Consider the following 17584-nt stretch of genomic DNA (forward strand, 5'->3'; position numbering starts at 1 on the left):
TTGTATTTGTAAAATTACCAAAAGTACGTGTTCTATTAATATTTTTAATTTATTAATTGTATGTTTATTACATCATCGATGCCATATTGAATAAGTAACATATAAATATTTTGAATATTTCAAAAATCTTGGTCATTTGATTTAAATATGAAACTTTATAATATAGTTCGGAGAGGTGGCAGTGGAGCTAAAATCATCGTCGTTCGGTGGTGGGTGGCACGGAAAGTCGTTTTACATTGCTGACACCGACGATGGTTGCCGAAGGGAACGTTGACTCCGGCAGTGACTGTGCCTAATTTCGAATTGATTTAAAGTTTGAAAGTATTAAATTAATTAATTATTATTAATCAAATTATTTGAAATATTTATTAATTTGTCTATCAGTTGCAAATGTTGTTGTAAGGGTATTTTTGAAAATATATGTTTCCATAAACGGAATTCTGGTATTACATATTATAAAAATTTAGGGTCCGGTTGGTATTGTCTTTTAAATGATGGTTTTTTGTTTTATTTTATTTTATTTTATATTGTGGATAAAGAATTAATTGTTGTCAATAAAAATTAGTTTGTCTAGAGATTAAAATCTAAAAACGACCATAATAAAAAGATTTTTGGTGGCTTGTCTCATAGAATTTTATGTAATCAAGACTTATTATTAAAGCTATACTTAGATTAAAAATGAGACGTGAATTGGAGGACAATATTGTTATAATAACATTAAAAAAGTAATGCGGTCCCTATTTTAAGACCTGAGATTGTAATGATTAATAAAATAAATAATTTTTGGTTGGTCGATAAAATAAAATACAAATTATAAAAAATTTAGTGTTTGATATATTGTGTTAAAAACTTGTCGATTTCTCGGTCAACAAGTTCCTGACACGTCATTTCTCATCATCGGCTAGCATGTATGGGAGGTGGATACGTTACAGATTCTGTAACCATACATCCCCCACTCCATGCACTCCACGTGTCCTTGTATGTGAAAACAAAGTATGCAAATGGCACCCTTGGGGAGCTGGCTAAACTGGTCTGTAAGGTCCAGAAGCTGTACCGCATGTATGCCATCTTATACATGGCATCTGATGCAGTAAGTGAAACACATGATTTGTCACGCGTGTCACTTAAACACATAAGGCTTATGCAAGATGCTCAATTGCTGCTCTGGAAATTAAAGCTTGTACGCGTGGGACACGTAGACTTGAGCTATTCAGAATGGCGGTTATGGCTGTTGAAGAAGGGGAGAAAGTTCTGGGTTTTGTAACAAATCCAGAAACGGGTATTGACACAGTCTAGGGATGTTTCTAAATCCATATATGATTATGTATAAAGTCTGAGAGTTTGCTCATTCGATTCTTTTACAGTTCCTTAATAACATTGTGCCTTGTATTCTCACCAATTAGCTAGTGAAATCTATCATCTCTTCTCTCTTCATAGTGGATATATATGGGCTAGTTGGAAGCCGAACCAATATAATATTTTTTTGTTGCTTCTTTGATTCCTGTTACTTCTTTGAGTTTGAGCTTGACAAATTAGATTCTGATTTTCAAGGTTTAAGCTTAAGTTTGGATCTTGGGGTGACTTGAAGTCAACATCTTGCTGGATCAAGCACAACAGATATATTATGATTTGATTTTTTTATTTTTTTTTATAAGATTGGAAATTTACTGAAGGTGTGAATTCATACATTTGTAGCATAAAAACTGATGAAGAATCCTAAAGTGACAATATGGTGGGAAAAATAATCTTAAAATAGTGTAGTGCTGTAGTGTTAATTGAAAAATAATAATATTAATTTTTTAATTAACACTGTAACGCCATATAGTTTTTACAATTGCTTTATGGCCGTTGTATTAAATTCTTCTTCTTTCAAATATCAATACTCTTGCAGCAAACCTCAAAAATACTTTCACAATTATTGGGAGATTATCTACTTCATACAAGGAAAATTACCATTAGGGGCTTGAAGTCATGCCCTCCGTTGGGCTAATGGATTTAATTATATATATATATATATATATAATTGAGGAACCGGATTGCCTCTTGTTATTTATTTATTGGGAAAATTACAGATTTTTCCCTCAAATATAAATTAGAAAAACTTACAATTCCCTTCAAATCTAAAAATGCTATAATTAATGCCTTTTCACTAACAATTTAAGTTATTTTATACTAAAAAGTCTATATGCCCCTAATCAATTTAAGTTATTTTTAAAAATCATAAAAATAAAATATTATGTATGCATTATGACTATTATATTTTATAAGTTGAGTTAATTAACTAATTTAAGAATTTTTTATTTTCTAGACTTAAAACCTAAAACAATAGGACAATGTAGTATTTGAAGGTTCAGTGAAGCTTGCTTTATATGCTAGCAATGACAAAATCAATTGTCTTATGTGAGAAATAAAATTAATATACAATCCATCACGTGATGAAAATTGAATGAATGAAATTGTCTTATTATGAAAAAAAAAATTTTTAAAGAAAATCCAATATACAAATAGTTTATATTTGTATCAAAATTTTAAATTAAAAAATATAAATTAAGTAATCAACTTATCTTATCAAGGATAATATTATCATATCACACAAATATATATATATATATATATATATATATATATATATTGATGGATTTTTATTGTTTGTAAATTAAGTTAAATTGATTTGCAGCAATATGAACTTTTTATTATAAAAGAACTTAAATTGTTAGCATAAGGTAAGTTTTATGAATTTAAAAGGATGAATATCACAATGTATTTTCTATTCTATTTATATTTGGCGAATCCATAATTTTCTCTTTATTTATTTTGCTGTCTCTTTAGTCTATTTTTGACTCGTGTGCGAAAAGTCTTAAAAATACAGCGGATCCGGTGCATAAAAAAATTAACAAACAAATGTCGATCAATTGAATTGTGATGTGCATTATCTGCCAGTAATAAAAAAAAAAAATTGTTCACTCTGAAGAAGCATTGTCGCCGAGAAGAATTAATCAACATAAACAACAGCCTGTTTCACTAACTATCATTTCAATTATGGCTTCAGCTCTGATGACCAGCTCTATGAATACTCCTCTCCATCACCACTCAAAAACCCCATTAGGCCAACCTAAAGTTGCCCCCAACCCCAAGGCGTCCCATGTTCCAAAATCATCATCGTTGGATCAGGCCGAAAACCTCACGATCAAGTCAAACAACAACAACCCTTACCCTGAATTCCAGATTGATGAATACATGAAATTGAAGGCAAAGAAAATCAACAAGGCACTATTTGAAGAAGCAGCAGTTCCATTAATATTGCAATACCCAACTCTCCCCAATCATGAAGGGGAACGTGTTCATGGAACTCTATGCATTGCTTCATGTGAGTTGGTGGGAGGAAATGAGTCTTCAGTGATACCACTGGCTTGTGCTGCAGAGATGCTCATGACTCTGGCTCTTAGCCGTGCTCTTCTTTGTTATGCCGTTGAGCATATGGCAACGAAGACCAAAAATGTTTCCCCTGACCGCCTTGTTAGAGCCATCGGTGAGATAAGCTCAGCAGTAGGCACAAGAGGAGTCTTGGCAGGGGGGATCATGGAAATTAATAGTAAGGGCAAAGACGTGAGTTTGAGCGAATTGGATTTCATTCAGAGGCACAAATGCGGAAAGCTTATTGAGGCATCGGTTGTTTGTGGAGTTTTAATTGGTGGGGGTAGTGAAGAAGACATTGAGAAGCTAAGGAAGTATGGGAAATGTGTAGGGTTAGTGTATCAAGTGTGGGATAATATTTTAGATAATATGAAGAAGGAAGCTGGTGACGATAAGGTAACATATCCAAAGTTGATGGGTGTGGATGGGGCAAAGAGGTATGCCAAGGAGCTGGTGGCTGAAGCAAATCAAGAGCTTGCTTACTTTGATCCTACGAGGGCTGCCCCTTTGTATCATTTGGCTGATTTTTTGGTTTCTCGACACAAGTAAATAGATAATTTTCACTCTTACTTTTGTTTATTTTGCTGGAATGTTAATTGAAAGATGTAAATTAGGTTATGGAGTCGTGAGAATAATAATAACCCGCGAAATATTCCACCGTTTTGAAGCACAAACAGACTCTGGAGGAAACGGCTTCATTTAATTTAAATGCAGAGTGTTTTTTTTTTTTTTTGTGTGATGAAGTGAATTTAGCTTGTTGAACAAATTATTGTATAAAAACTAATGTGACGTGATGAATAAATTCCATAGGTCAAATAACTACTAACCAACAATTATAGTGTCCATTGGTTTCTAAAAAGAGATTATAAGCCCTGCTTTTTTATGATCAAACTTTTCAATTTGCTTTCAACTGTAAGTCCGTAATACTTCATTAGTTTGAATCTTAGATTGATGAACATACTTGCAAGGTAAATTTCATTCTGGTATGTTTTAGATGCATCTGGAGCTACAGAGGAGTTGGGGACGTAAGCTGGCAGAAATTTGATGTGAGATAAGGCAACCTATCAGAAGTTGATGGGTATCGATGAGTCCAAAAATATGCAAAGGAGCTGGTGCCTCGAGCCAACAAACAGCTTGCCTACATTGATTCTACTAGGGCTGCTCCATTATATAACACCTGGCTAACTTCATATATATATGATAATGAAAAATCCATGCTTCGTCGTTTAGAATGGAAGCCAATTAGCCAAAATAAAACACCCCCATGAAGAGGGACTCACGAGATACATTTCAAGAATATGAAAACAGCTTGTAGAGAATGCAATGCTACATAATATTTGATTAAACTGAGATTGACATGAGTGATTTTTACCGTTTGGTGATGTATCCCATCTTCGAGAGAGGATTTTATTTGATTTCAAGACTAGGATACATGCAAGGAAGTTAATATACAAGATCTCATAGAATTTTACCACTTAACCTCAGAAAGGGAAGTTGACAGGATATATATTATACCCAAAGAGTTCATAGGGAAAGAAAAGGAGCAATGACAAAAAGCTACTAACCAAAGACCTTTGGCCGCCAACCAACAATCACATCATCTGGGAGTGCTCTTGTTTTGATAAATGAATCCATTGAGAAAATTGTCTGAATATCAGAGTAATTAAGAACCATTAGAGGCAGAGATAATTGGATATGAAATTGTCATATTTTAGCAAATATTAAGTTCAATTAGTTTGAATGGAAATCATACTTGAGAATTTAATCAATCACTAATATGATTAATCATTACAGATGACAGAGAACCTAACAATTCAATTAGATGTATATAACAAAAGCTGCCCGATGTAGAATAAATGAAATGCTGGAAAAGAGTTCAATTACGGGTGCATGACAAACACGCATATCCTATTGTGAGGAAAACGCACAAATGTTTTATTTATTTATTTTAAATTTATAGGAGTTTGCATTAAAAATATACAAGGGTGTCAACTGGCTGTCAGTAGAATATGCCTTCAAACTATATTGAATTAGTTTTAGATACAAATGCTTTAAAATATCATCCTCCTGAATATCATCCCCTAGAAGATACTGTTCCAACGAATTTCACAAATTGCCTTGCTCCTACATCCATACATTACAGAATTAAAAGATGGGTATGATTGCTACAATCGATAGCTACAATCTACAGGGAGCCCATTTGAAAGATAAACATGAGACTTGCCTAGGTACTGATATTAGCGTTGTTGAAGCTTAAGAGTGGGAAGTAGAAGGATGGGAAGGAAAGGCTAGTCTTGACCAATTTTCTAAACAGTTATTACTAACACGCTCCTATTTAATACATGAGAAACATATTGTAAATGAATTTATTGTTCATTTGATGGATTTTTTTATTCTGCCCAGCACCAACAATGAGGTGATTTCATGTTACACTCACTAAAAGGTAAAAGCTCATTTTGTATGCGCTAATAACTGTCTGTATTCTTCATATGCTGTGTGTTTTCTTTAATGCAACAACCAGATCCAAAGATTTGTCAAATTTGGACATACCTTCATGTAAGACTTCACGTGTGGAAGTGAATCTGGAACCGACCAATTTTTATAATGCCCCAGAGCAATTTCTAGATGATAGAACTTGGGTCCCAGGGACAAATCTGCAGCAGAAACCTTTCCCCCAATGATAAAAGGGCCCTTCAAGAAGGATGAAGAAAAGTTAGTGCAGACCATAGGTGCTACAGACCCTGGATGAAAAACAATATCAAGAATTTGTAACATTGCTTGAAGCATACAGAAGAGATCATGGATGAGCATATCCAGTGATTGTCATTTTCTTCACAAAAAAATATTTTGAGTTATCTTTTCTGCAAACATATTTTACTTTTGAGTGCATATTACTAGCATTATTTAATCTACCAATGCCTTATAGATATTTAGTTGGAACCTATTATATGTGCTGTGTCCTCCAAGATGTAAACAATGCTTGAAGAGAATAATAGCAGATTTTACTGAGGAAAATTACATTTAAGAGATTAGAGGCACAAGTCATCATTAGAGAAAGTAACTAATAACATCCTATCACAGATCATAGAATTATGAGGCAGCATGGAAAGTTTTAAGATAGAAGCCTCACATTTTCCTTGATGTAATCATTGAATGAATTTAGCTCATTCAGCAATGCCTGCTCAGATCCATCACTGGGGTCTTTGCTTTTCAGAAAACCAATAAACATAGAGAAGATCTTTGATCCGCTACAGTAAGAAATTAAATAGCAATCATATTTAATTCATATAATCTAATCCGACAACAATTTGGAACTGTTATTTAGGGGGGGAAATTGTGCACAAGTGAAACAAGGAAAAAGCATTAGCAAGTCCTCAAAGATTGCAATTATATTGCAATTAACATAAAACATACACTGAAGCCTTCTCAGGCGGGGTTCGTAGTGGCGGATCTGGGTATTTTTCTTCCAGAGATTGTGTGATAACATCTGAATCTGGAAGCCACTTCTCATCCAGTTTTATAACAGGAACTTTACCTTCGGGGCTAATTTTTAAGAACCTAAATGCCATTACAAGTATTAGTAAAATTAAAATATAAATAAATAATTCAAATAAGAAAATATAAGAAAACAACAACGATAAAAGACAGTACACAGACTGGAATAAAAACATATTAGTGCACAGATCGGATCCTATTTAATTCCCCAAACTGATAGGTTCAAAGGATTGTGTTAAACTTGAGAAATACAACACAGAAATGACATAGAAGTAATCACCATTCTGGCTTGTTTCCCAAATCTACCAACTTCATGTCATATGGGAGATGCTTTTCCTCGATAGTCAACAACACCCTTTGGCAAAATGGACCTGAAGAATTAACATAATAAATATTTTATACATGATCTCTCAAAGCTGCAGTACTAAACAGAATATATGCAGTTTTGCGATCAACATTTTTAGATATTAATATAAAAATTCTAAATCCTAAAACAAAAAGATGACTAAATTGGGCACTTTCAGAATTGAGCATGTTTACCACACACTTCAGCTGATGTTCTTTCAAATTAAACTAAAACAAAAAGTTTACAAACATACCCCAAGTCATACATACTGTTTAAACTTAATATTTTTTTTTTAAAATTTGTCTTTACCTAATGAACACTGACTTGGCTAGCAATACAGCACTTTCAGAATTGAGCATGTTTACCAAACACTTCAGCTGATGTTCTTTCAAAATTAAACTAAAGCAAAAAGTTTACGAACTCACCCCCAGTCGTACATACTGTTTAAACTTAATATAGTTTTTTTTTTTTTTTGTCTTTACCTAATGAACACCGACTTGGCTAGCAATTGCATATCCTACATTTTTTTTTTGGGGCTTTTGCTTTAATTAACAGCACATTTGGCATTGTGGTGCTATAAGCTTCAGCGACAAAAAGATTTAGACATTTTGAAGTAACTGGTACTGCATTTCCAATATCCATGGTGCATATCAAATTTAAGATTATTCAGATAAAACAATACTCAAATTTGACACTAACGAAGCTAAAGTGAAGAGAGAGTAGTAGTACTGACAGTCGCCGAGTCTGTTGGGAGAAGCGGACGAAGCTTTGACGCAGACTTCAAGAGGATCCGTAGCCACGGCCATCACGGAGAGGTTCCGAGGTCGCTTCGAAACGCCGTAGTTTTTGCAGGGGAGGCGGAAGGAGAAGCCAAGGTGCAGGTTCTTTATAGTTGACGATATTGCACTTGTTGTGCTTGGTTGAATTCTAAGCGTCGACATTTCCTTCCTCTGCCTCTGCCTTCAGCCCTCCGTTTTGCAGTTTATCAATCAATCAAAATCAGTAGATACAATTCTTGATTTGATTGTGTGAGTTCAACACGTGGCGGCTCTAGAAGGCGTGCAGTCTGGATTATATCTTTATTCTTCTGCCTTCGGCTTTCCGTTTGCGGTTATCAGAAGTCTGTAGACAAATAATTATTCTAAAGATTTAAGATGTGCGTTTCATCTTCATTGGGCTCTCTCTGTTTCCTACTTCGGGCCGGCAATTAAGATATTGACGTATTGGGCCCAATAACTAAGATAGCGATTTACGGACTGGGCTTGTCGACATAAACTGTATCACCACCTCATGAATGCAGTTAAAAAGTGGTAGATTTATAAAACCGCGTCACTTAGAAATTACGGATATATTTGGGATTCTGGTGCTACAGATCCTGTGAAAAAAAAAATTATAATTATTAAATAAAAGTTAATAATATATATTAAATATAAATTTTAAATAATAATTTTGATAAAATTATTAAAGATATAATATATTTTTCATCATACAATTGAAAAATTATATTAATATAACTTTCAAGTTACAACAGATAGTGTTTACCAAATATTTTAGTGTTGTAGCTTTTAAGATACAGCTGCGCAACCTCAATCCCAAACGCACCCATCGTTCATCATAATGTGTCGTCTACTTAATGACTTAAATGATTGTTTTCGAAATGAGAAATGTGATATTTTGCATGCTTTTGAATTTACCACATGGAAAATGATCTATGTTTTCGTCTTGAAGGGTGAAAAGGGAAGACATTCGTTTGAAGGGAAGATTCACCACCGGCCTGCGTCAACATTTAAAGACCCACATTCCATAGAAATAAAATCAAGAATTGGGACCCGTAATGTCTCAAAAATCACATGGAAATGGACGGGAGTTGCGGTTTGAGATAAGCGACAAATTGCCCAAAGAAAGAGCCCACCGGTCCAATCTCTCATTTTCTCTTTCGTTTTGGCAAAGGCCAAAGCTGCCTCAAACATCAGTAACATGAAATGAATTGCCTCAATTTGGGACCCCATTAAAATTATTGACATGAGAAATACAGCAAAAACGACTTTCCAATTCCAGTTGATGTTTGCAATAAAGATGTGCATTTGGGGATCATCAAGCACAACTTTTCAATTCCAGTTGATGCTTGTAATAAAGATGTGTCTCTGGGGATCATCAAGCACATGGGAGGTATAGATTGTGTTTTATTGTTTCTCTGGTCCTACTCCTGTGGTTCAATTAGAGATTGGTAGTTGGCTCACAGAGTAGTAGTCCATGCATGGCATGAGTTTTAATATTAAACCTAGATATTAAATTAGAATGTTGAATCTTTTACTTAATTAATTTGCTCTATTATTACTATTTTGCGTCTAACATTGGATTCACAAAAATTTCTCCAATAGAGACTTTCCTTCAATGAAATTTCTTGTTTCTCATCTGTTCCGTTTGTAGAACGGATTGAATCTAATTTTTGCTATGCTTTATAACAGATCATAATACTTTGTCATCTAAAGTTCTCTAGGGTTAGGGTCTAATTACCTTTAGACTTTCTAAAGAAACTCCAAAATACATCGTTTTCTGGCTATCATCTCAAACAAACACTTAAACTCAAGAAAAGTCCTACTATCTTTCTCTTTCAGTAATCAATATCCATTTTTATTTTTAAAGCTATTCCATTTTCTTTTATTTCCTTTTCACAATTGTACAGACGCACACTTCGTTAATTAATCCACCGAATCAATTGTTTTTCACATGCTTTTTTTTTTTTTTATGGATTCTATTCCTCTTTCTAATTTATATTTGATTTCACTCTCTCTATTGATTATTACAATTACTTCATCCATTCTGAGAAAGGACTCAGAATGGATGTGTGAGATGAACGATCTATACGTATAGGTTATCAATTGGATACATATAAGAAGATAAAAGACCTATGTTAGCAATCAATAAAAAGAAATAAGAGAGTGAATAAATCTCAACCATAGAAGTTTAAAACTGCCACGTGTCTTAAGATCTTCAAATAATTAGTAAAAATTAGATTAGGAGAGGTTTGAGTTGTACTGGTTGAACTCCAAGAGTACTTGCAAACGATAAGGTTCAGTTCTTGATCACTAAATCAAGGGTTGTTTAGCAATATAAATGGAAAAAAAAAAGACATATTTAAAGAAAAAATATAATCCATGATTAAGTGTGTAGCAAAAGCTCAATTCAGCATTGAATCATAATTTCTTGCAAAAAGAGACCCCCTTGTTAAGGACAATTTACAAATAGTTATTACTATGGAGATAAATTTCTTAAAATGAAATATAGAAAAATAATGATTTATTACGATGTAAATCTTATTTTTATTAATAATTGATTAAAATTAGAACCAATTTTTTTTATAATTATATAGATATTATTCTTATATAAAATATTACTATAAAGAACTTTTCCTACATTTATAATAAGAAATTTGGCAAAAAAAAATAACTAATTTTGGCTTGTCAATCATATGATTGAAAAAATAGATAAAAAATGAGCATATGATTAAAAAAAAATCAGCATTTAATAAAAAAGAGAACAGATGAAAGTCACCTTTCGTGTATATAGGTCATTGGTCTCTCTTCCATCCATGTCCATGAATATATTTATTGCCAGGTGAGAGTGAAGTTATTCGTACGTTCGTTGGCATTCAATTTCTTTGAAAGCTTTTGCACTCCAAAAATGAACAAACTACAAAAACCCACCAAAACTGGCTTGACGGACAGATGGGGCACAAAACGCAGTGACAGATTCACATGCGCGCCTGATCCGATCAAGATGATGGAAATGAAGGGCCCTGATGTACGGCTGGCCGGTGGTATTGATTATAAAAATGGGGGGGTGGGCCACTGGAGAGGGTCTCACGTCCATCAACTTCAGAATATAAAGCGATGAAGACAGTAGAAAAAATAATAATAATAATAAGAATAAAAGAAACTGACGTAGAGCAATATTCATCACTAAATGAGCAGAAAAATTGAAAATCGAGTTGAAAATTAATTTTGATGAAGTAGTGCCAGTGATCCAGCAAGACGGGACACTTCGATTTGACGCAAATTTGTCACCTACACTCACTCTCCCTCCACCACCACCACCCCTCCCCCACTATCTGCTTCTGCTTGAAATTGTAATCGTTGATGCCACCAATGCATTGCACATTATGTCTGTTGTTTTTTGTACTCAAAAGCAAAAAAATGCTTTTTAGGCTTTAAATTGATTCAACTCCTTGTTGCCAAACGATAATACCGCCAATGCCACACCCATCAATAGGAGGAGATTCACTGTGTGAAATAAATAAACAATCAATCATTGTTGTAGCTTGGATGAGGCTATATATTGACCGTGACGTTTCTTTTTTACCTTGGATAATTTTTTTTTTTTTGAATTTTAATATACATATAAGATGGATTTTGAAGAAACAATAATTCTAACATCAAACTCAAATGCATTAATCTGCAGGGTATGATCAGTGAAAAAAAATATACTAATATTACATGTCATTCTAGAGTGTAAAGGCTCTTTTTAATGTGTACACAATGTTCATTCCATTTTGAAATGAACAAAACATAGTGAAATTTGGTTAGTTACATATAGCCACGGAGTCAACTCATATTTAATGAGTTTATTGAGATATTAACTAGGAGACTTGATTCAACAACTCAATGATCCCAACTTTTCTTTTTCCCCCTTCTTTTGGGTGGTCAATTCTCCCATTATTTTCAAAGTGATCTCATCAAACGTGGCAATACGCATATAATTGTAGCATTACCCAAAAGTATATTATTTTTTTAGAGGGTACAAGTTGGTACTAATCAAACAGGTATTAGGTTAATATCTTGATTTGATTAATTATTAATCTCTTGGTGGAATGTACTTTGTCTGCATCGCTTGCGGCCGGCGTGAATACTTGAGGAACAATAATCGAAATGATCTACAATTAAATAACACAAGCCTTTAACTTAAAATTTAAATCATGTAGACACATGATAATGAATTTTAGCTCCGAGATTGGGAAATTGAATAAATATCAATTTTAATAACAGTAGGCTTTACGTAAATGGGACAGCGTGGTACTTAATTGATAGGGATCTCAATTTATAAAAAATTAAGGAATCTTATTGACTTCTATTTGAACGAGGAGTACTTGTATTGTATCAAGATGCCATGCCAAGTGGGAGATGAAAAAAATATTGGGGATTTGCATGTGAATGCAGACAATCATGTGAAGTTAGGGATTTCAGCTCGATATGTGTTGGCCTTCTTGATTTTGACCATTTTAATCGTTTCAAGTTTCTTATCATCAAATTTTTTTTTAATTGCTTTTGAACGCTTCTCGTTATCAATTTCAACTCTTAATTACCAAATGGAACGAGGCAAGAAGAACAAGAAATCATAAAAACTGCACTTATGAAAATTGTTTCTATTTTTCAGATACATTTTTTAATGTCAAATAAATATACATCTTGATCGAGTTCTTAACCGGCCATATGGTTCTTTGACATGGTCAAAAAATTTTCTTGGTATTTGTATTTGCCAAGATTACATAATACCTTTTCTTCTTGGAACAAGAAATTTAAGCATATTTATCTAGGCAGAATCCAGAAGAAATATACTTATATTGATTCAATCGGTGACTCTCACGTATTCAAATATGTAAAAAGATAAGTAGTTATAGCAAGAGATTTTAATTTAACTGTTATTCCTGACGTGATAATCAAATCTAATACCAAATACTTTCATTAATTTTCTATCTCTCTTAAAATATTTGAGTCCAAAAATCCACAAAATGTTGAATGTTATTTATAAGTCTTAACAGAATGTTTTTGATCTGGCTAATTAATTAAGACTTAAGTGGTGGAGCATTCATTATAATTGATCCATGTTCTTCAACCGCATCCACGTTAAATTCAAATAATTTTTTTAAAGACCTAGGGAGTTTTGTTTTGTTAACTTTGAAAATAGTTAAATATTCAATCTTAAGATTTATTTTTAATACTAATGTTAGATACTTACCTAGTATATTGAGTTTTTGAATAAAATGATTTACTAATTGACGATATTAGTGCTAATATTTCGTATTTGAACTCTCCACAAGTCCATTTATTATCGATTAAATTGTGTTTCAATTATTCCTCATCGGCATACATCCAACTCTCTCATGCTTGCTTTGTGTTAATTTATGTTTTTTTTTCTAATTCTTAATCATTTTTCAAGTCCAACCCTTTTATATATTTTTTCAAACATTTGTCCGATCTCTTGGAATTCACATGATCTTAAAATCAAATTTAAATTTATTACAAAGAAATTACTCGAACTTATATTTAACAGTACTAACATCGAATCCTCATCGTTTTAGGTCCTAACATCCACCCCCACAAACAAATTTAGTGAAACCCACAAATAATTGAGAGCCCACCAAGGAAATTATTAACAAAGGTGGCTTTAAGTATAAATGAATAAGGCAGTTGTCTAAGGTCTCATTTTTTTAGAAGACCTTATTTTTTTAAGTATTTTCTTAATAATTCTCTAATTAATAAATATATTTTTAAAAATTAGGTATCATAGAAAAGCCTACATCTCTCTATTTAATAATTATCATACAATTAAGAATTATTTTTTTAAAAAAAATCAATATTTGGTAACCTTAGTGCTAAAGATATATGATGAATAATATTGTCTATCCATTAATTCATTCATTATTAATATTTTCAAAAGTAAAATGAAATTATTTACCTTTTTAGATTCTTAAGAAAAACTTAATTATTCAATGTTAGAATATTTAATTATTAGTATTCCTTTTAATTTCTATTAAAAACCAAAAATCAATAGATGAGAAAATTTTCTTGCTCTCTTCTCTACAAAGAAAATCATCACATTTATTGATTCATTTAATAAAGAAAAATTAGTTTCTTGAAATACAAAGTTCATATATATTATCTGATCATCAATTCATCATTTCATCGTCTCAAATTTTTATGTGCTACCATTGTAATTATTCTATTTGAAATAATATTATTCTTATTTATTTGTTTACTTTTGTAATGATTGTAACAGAAGTAAAAAAAGACATCTTCTTAACTATTTTTTAAAGTTTTGTTTTAAAATTGTTTTAGGGTCTTTTTAATTATGGTTGAAATTTAAGAATTAAAAATATAATAAACTTTAATTCCTTTCATATTTTCTTAAGTATTGAAATTGTATAATAAAAAGAAACCCCACAAAAAATGTTCGCTTAAGGCTTCAAATATTGTAAAACCGGCGTGGAAATTAATGTAGGTGTAAAAAAGAAAATTAGCAGAACTGTAGCAACCGCATGATTGTTGCATCGTAATAATGCAATACTATTGTGAAAGCCATCATTTATTGTTATTTATGAGTTGTCCTTGTATTTCATAATTAAGGGAGGCTGCTCTAATTTAGAGTTTTCTGATTAGTAATAACAACCCGCATTAGCTACTATGATATTATAAACAAACTAACACATCATAAATGAAAAAGAAAAAAAAATATTGCAGCTTTTTTTCTTTAACGACTATAATTTAAAAATAAATTATAATATAAGGTAAACTTTAATTTATCACTTACTTAGAATGATTATCTTCAATTTCTTTTTCTTTAAAAGTGTAAAAACATCTATTTATTCTCATTTATTATTAAGAAGAAGAAAATATAGTCATCAATGTATTTTCCATTTGTCATTATTTTTAAAGTGAAAATAAGGACAAAATAAAATATTTGTACCGCATTAACATGATTTTGGTTCAACCTAAAACACTATGAGAATTTTTTTGCAAAAGGTAATTTTCTGGTGAGGATGTAGACTGAGTTGAGCTGAAAGTAATTTTTTTTTGGAATAGTGATGATTGAATCAAATCTAAAATCATTAGAAACAACCGTTTGAGGCAGTATGTTGACATTAGACGGTCAAGTTGATGGGTTCGCAGAAACACTAGAATAAGAGAAAATTGAGTGACTTTATGAATGAGTTCACTTGCTCTCTTCGTAAGATCAATATGACCTTTTAATATAAAGATCCCATGAGGATATCTTTGTACTCTTTTGGACATATGGCGAGCCACGATTAGTGATTTTCCTCTTTAAGTAGTGTTTTTAAGTAATTTAACCCCTCTTGTTAGGGCCTTTTAGCATGTTTGGATTGGATAGCTTTACCTTTAGGGACAATCTATGTTGGCAATGTGCCCTAAGATCTAATTGAGCCATTTTGATTGACCTAATGGATTGAGAAGTACCTGATTTCACTAGAGGTAGTGCATGTGATTTTGTTTGTAGTCCTCTTTCCTTAATTTTGATTTTGACAGCTTATAAGAAGGTATTTTGGAGACAGTCCAAGTAGAAACCGTACTAAGATGGTGTTATTTGGTGCTGTTGGCATGGGTGTCATTGTTCCGTGATTCTATATAGATACATGATAACTTAAATATTTTATAGAAGGCATTTTTCTGTCACTCTTAGACAATTTACATAGCTGATGTTGGTTCTTGAGAATCTTCTCATTTTATCTACCCTTCTCAGCTTTTCCTTAAAAATTTATTATTATTATTATTATTATTGGTATAAAATAAAGTAGAGAACAACCACATGATGGTATAGATGTACGTGAGACAACCTCGAGTTTTTCCCTCCAGTCCCCCAGAGAACAATTCTTTGGCGTTGCAACTCTCTAAATAGTAAATTCCTTGATTCCCAATCAAAAATTACAGAAACCAAATTTACACCTGAGAAACACCGAACCAAATCTCTTCTGCTAATTCTTTATTAAAAAAAATAATAAAATTCTAGGTTAAGGGATTTGCAAGTTGTCGCATGGGACCACCGAGATTAGGGAATCTGCGCAACGTGGCATCACCACATGCTGATTGGTCTGGACCAATGTTAAGGAGGAGGTGTCCTCCTGTCAGTGAAGCCTTTTCCTCAGTTTCACTGATTTTTATCATTTTTCTTATTATTAATAATATTTAAGTAATAAACAATAAATTAAAAGAAAGCCCTTAACGTCACTCTCAGAAATAGACACACCGATGATGTTTAATCTTTATAATCTATTCCACCACCGCTGCTGCATAAACAGAAGACAGATCTTAGGAAACGGAACTGGAAATGAAAAACATTTAACACCGTTAAAATAATTTCACTGCGTAATTCTTCTTCTTTTTTTTTTTGGGGGCACAACTTTGAGAACTTGGGTCCCACTAGGATGTTATGACATCCTAAAATCGATGTTGACGTCTGAATCTCCCTCCTTTGATCTCATCTTCACCATTTCGTGGGCCCCAATCAGAACCATGATATGAGTTCCCTTCAGTTTTCAGTTTCTGCACGTGGGATGCGTTGTGCGTGGCAGACAGATTCTGTGTGAGCGGCACCACGTGGCTGTCGAAGGGCACTAAGTTCTATCAGCACGGCGTCTGTGACGTACTTGCCTCGGTAGCGCGTAGCTTGCTAAAGTTGACCCTTTGATCTCTCCTCATGTGGTTATGTAAGAAGTAAAACAGTTAGCTCACTTGAAGCATTAGGAGCGTGGGGGTCACTTTGCTACATTTTTTGCCATGTCGGCATTATAGAATATTATCATTTTATTTTAAAATGAACACTCTATCATCTTTCAATTGCCCAGTGTAATAATAGTTTTAAAAATTTGTGAAAAGAATTATTATTATTTTTTTTGTGTTTAACATGGTCCAAATTAATTTCATATTGAGGTATCATATCAATTATTTCTTGTTGTATTTTACATTTTAAAGAGGAAATTATTATTTTTTATTTTCATAAATCAATCATACTAGTGGAATAAAGCTCATTCTTCAGCTTTTTCTTTTTCCCGTGCTTATATTTTTATGACCAAATAAATAAAATATAATTTAGAAACAATAAGTACGAATATATAGTAACAATTAATTTATGAATACACAATATATATAAATTTGTATTAAATAAAATGAATTGAGATAGTCATATAAATTATTTTTACATTGAATTTACATTTGATCAGTCTCTTAAATTGCCATAATTTTATGAGAAAGTTTAGGTTAATATCTCAGCCTCTCCGTTTTCTTTTGATTTAAGTGGTTTTGTATCTATTAAACTTATGCATAATTATTTGTCATTATTGAGAAAATTAATATTGTTTCTTGGAATGATATAATTTTTGTAATGTTTACAAAGTGTTGAATAATCAAAATCGAATGTATTAAATAGTTTCACTATTTTACTTTTTTAACTTTCGCCTTTATATATAGTGATTGAGTTATAGAATGCATATGGAATAATTTAACTACAAATATGTATTGTTATTATGGAGTAATTCAA

The 17584-nt window shown here is 32.2% G+C and overlaps 2 protein-coding genes across 2 annotated transcripts; one reads left to right on the forward strand and one right to left on the reverse strand.

Annotated features, from left to right (window-relative positions):
• The first annotated feature begins 2890 nt into the window (after nucleotides 1-2890).
• Nucleotides 2891-4032, forward strand: LOC102629396 (geranylgeranyl pyrophosphate synthase, chloroplastic-like). Its single transcript, XM_006482067.4, has one exon. It carries the CDS (start codon nucleotides 3040-3042, stop codon nucleotides 3961-3963), a length of 924 nt encoding a protein of 307 aa, XP_006482130.1. The 5' UTR covers nucleotides 2891-3039; the 3' UTR covers nucleotides 3964-4032.
• A 691-nt stretch (nucleotides 4033-4723) lies between these two features.
• Nucleotides 4724-8373, reverse strand: LOC102629685 (glutathione S-transferase DHAR3, chloroplastic). The gene is made up of 6 exons (XM_006482068.4): nucleotides 7989-8373; nucleotides 7190-7280; nucleotides 6829-6972; nucleotides 6545-6662; nucleotides 5965-6105; nucleotides 4724-5061 (listed from the first exon to the last, which is right to left on the reverse strand). The coding sequence occupies exons 1-6, from the start codon at nucleotides 8194-8196 to the stop codon at nucleotides 4975-4977; spliced, it is 789 nt and encodes a 262-aa protein (XP_006482131.1). The 5' UTR covers nucleotides 8197-8373; the 3' UTR covers nucleotides 4724-4974.
• Between the last annotated feature and the right edge of the window lie 9211 nt (nucleotides 8374-17584).

Source organism: Citrus sinensis, chromosome 6, assembly GCF_022201045.2.
Source record: "Citrus sinensis cultivar Valencia sweet orange chromosome 6, DVS_A1.0, whole genome shotgun sequence".
Taxonomy (NCBI): Eukaryota; Viridiplantae; Streptophyta; class Magnoliopsida; order Sapindales; family Rutaceae; genus Citrus; species Citrus sinensis.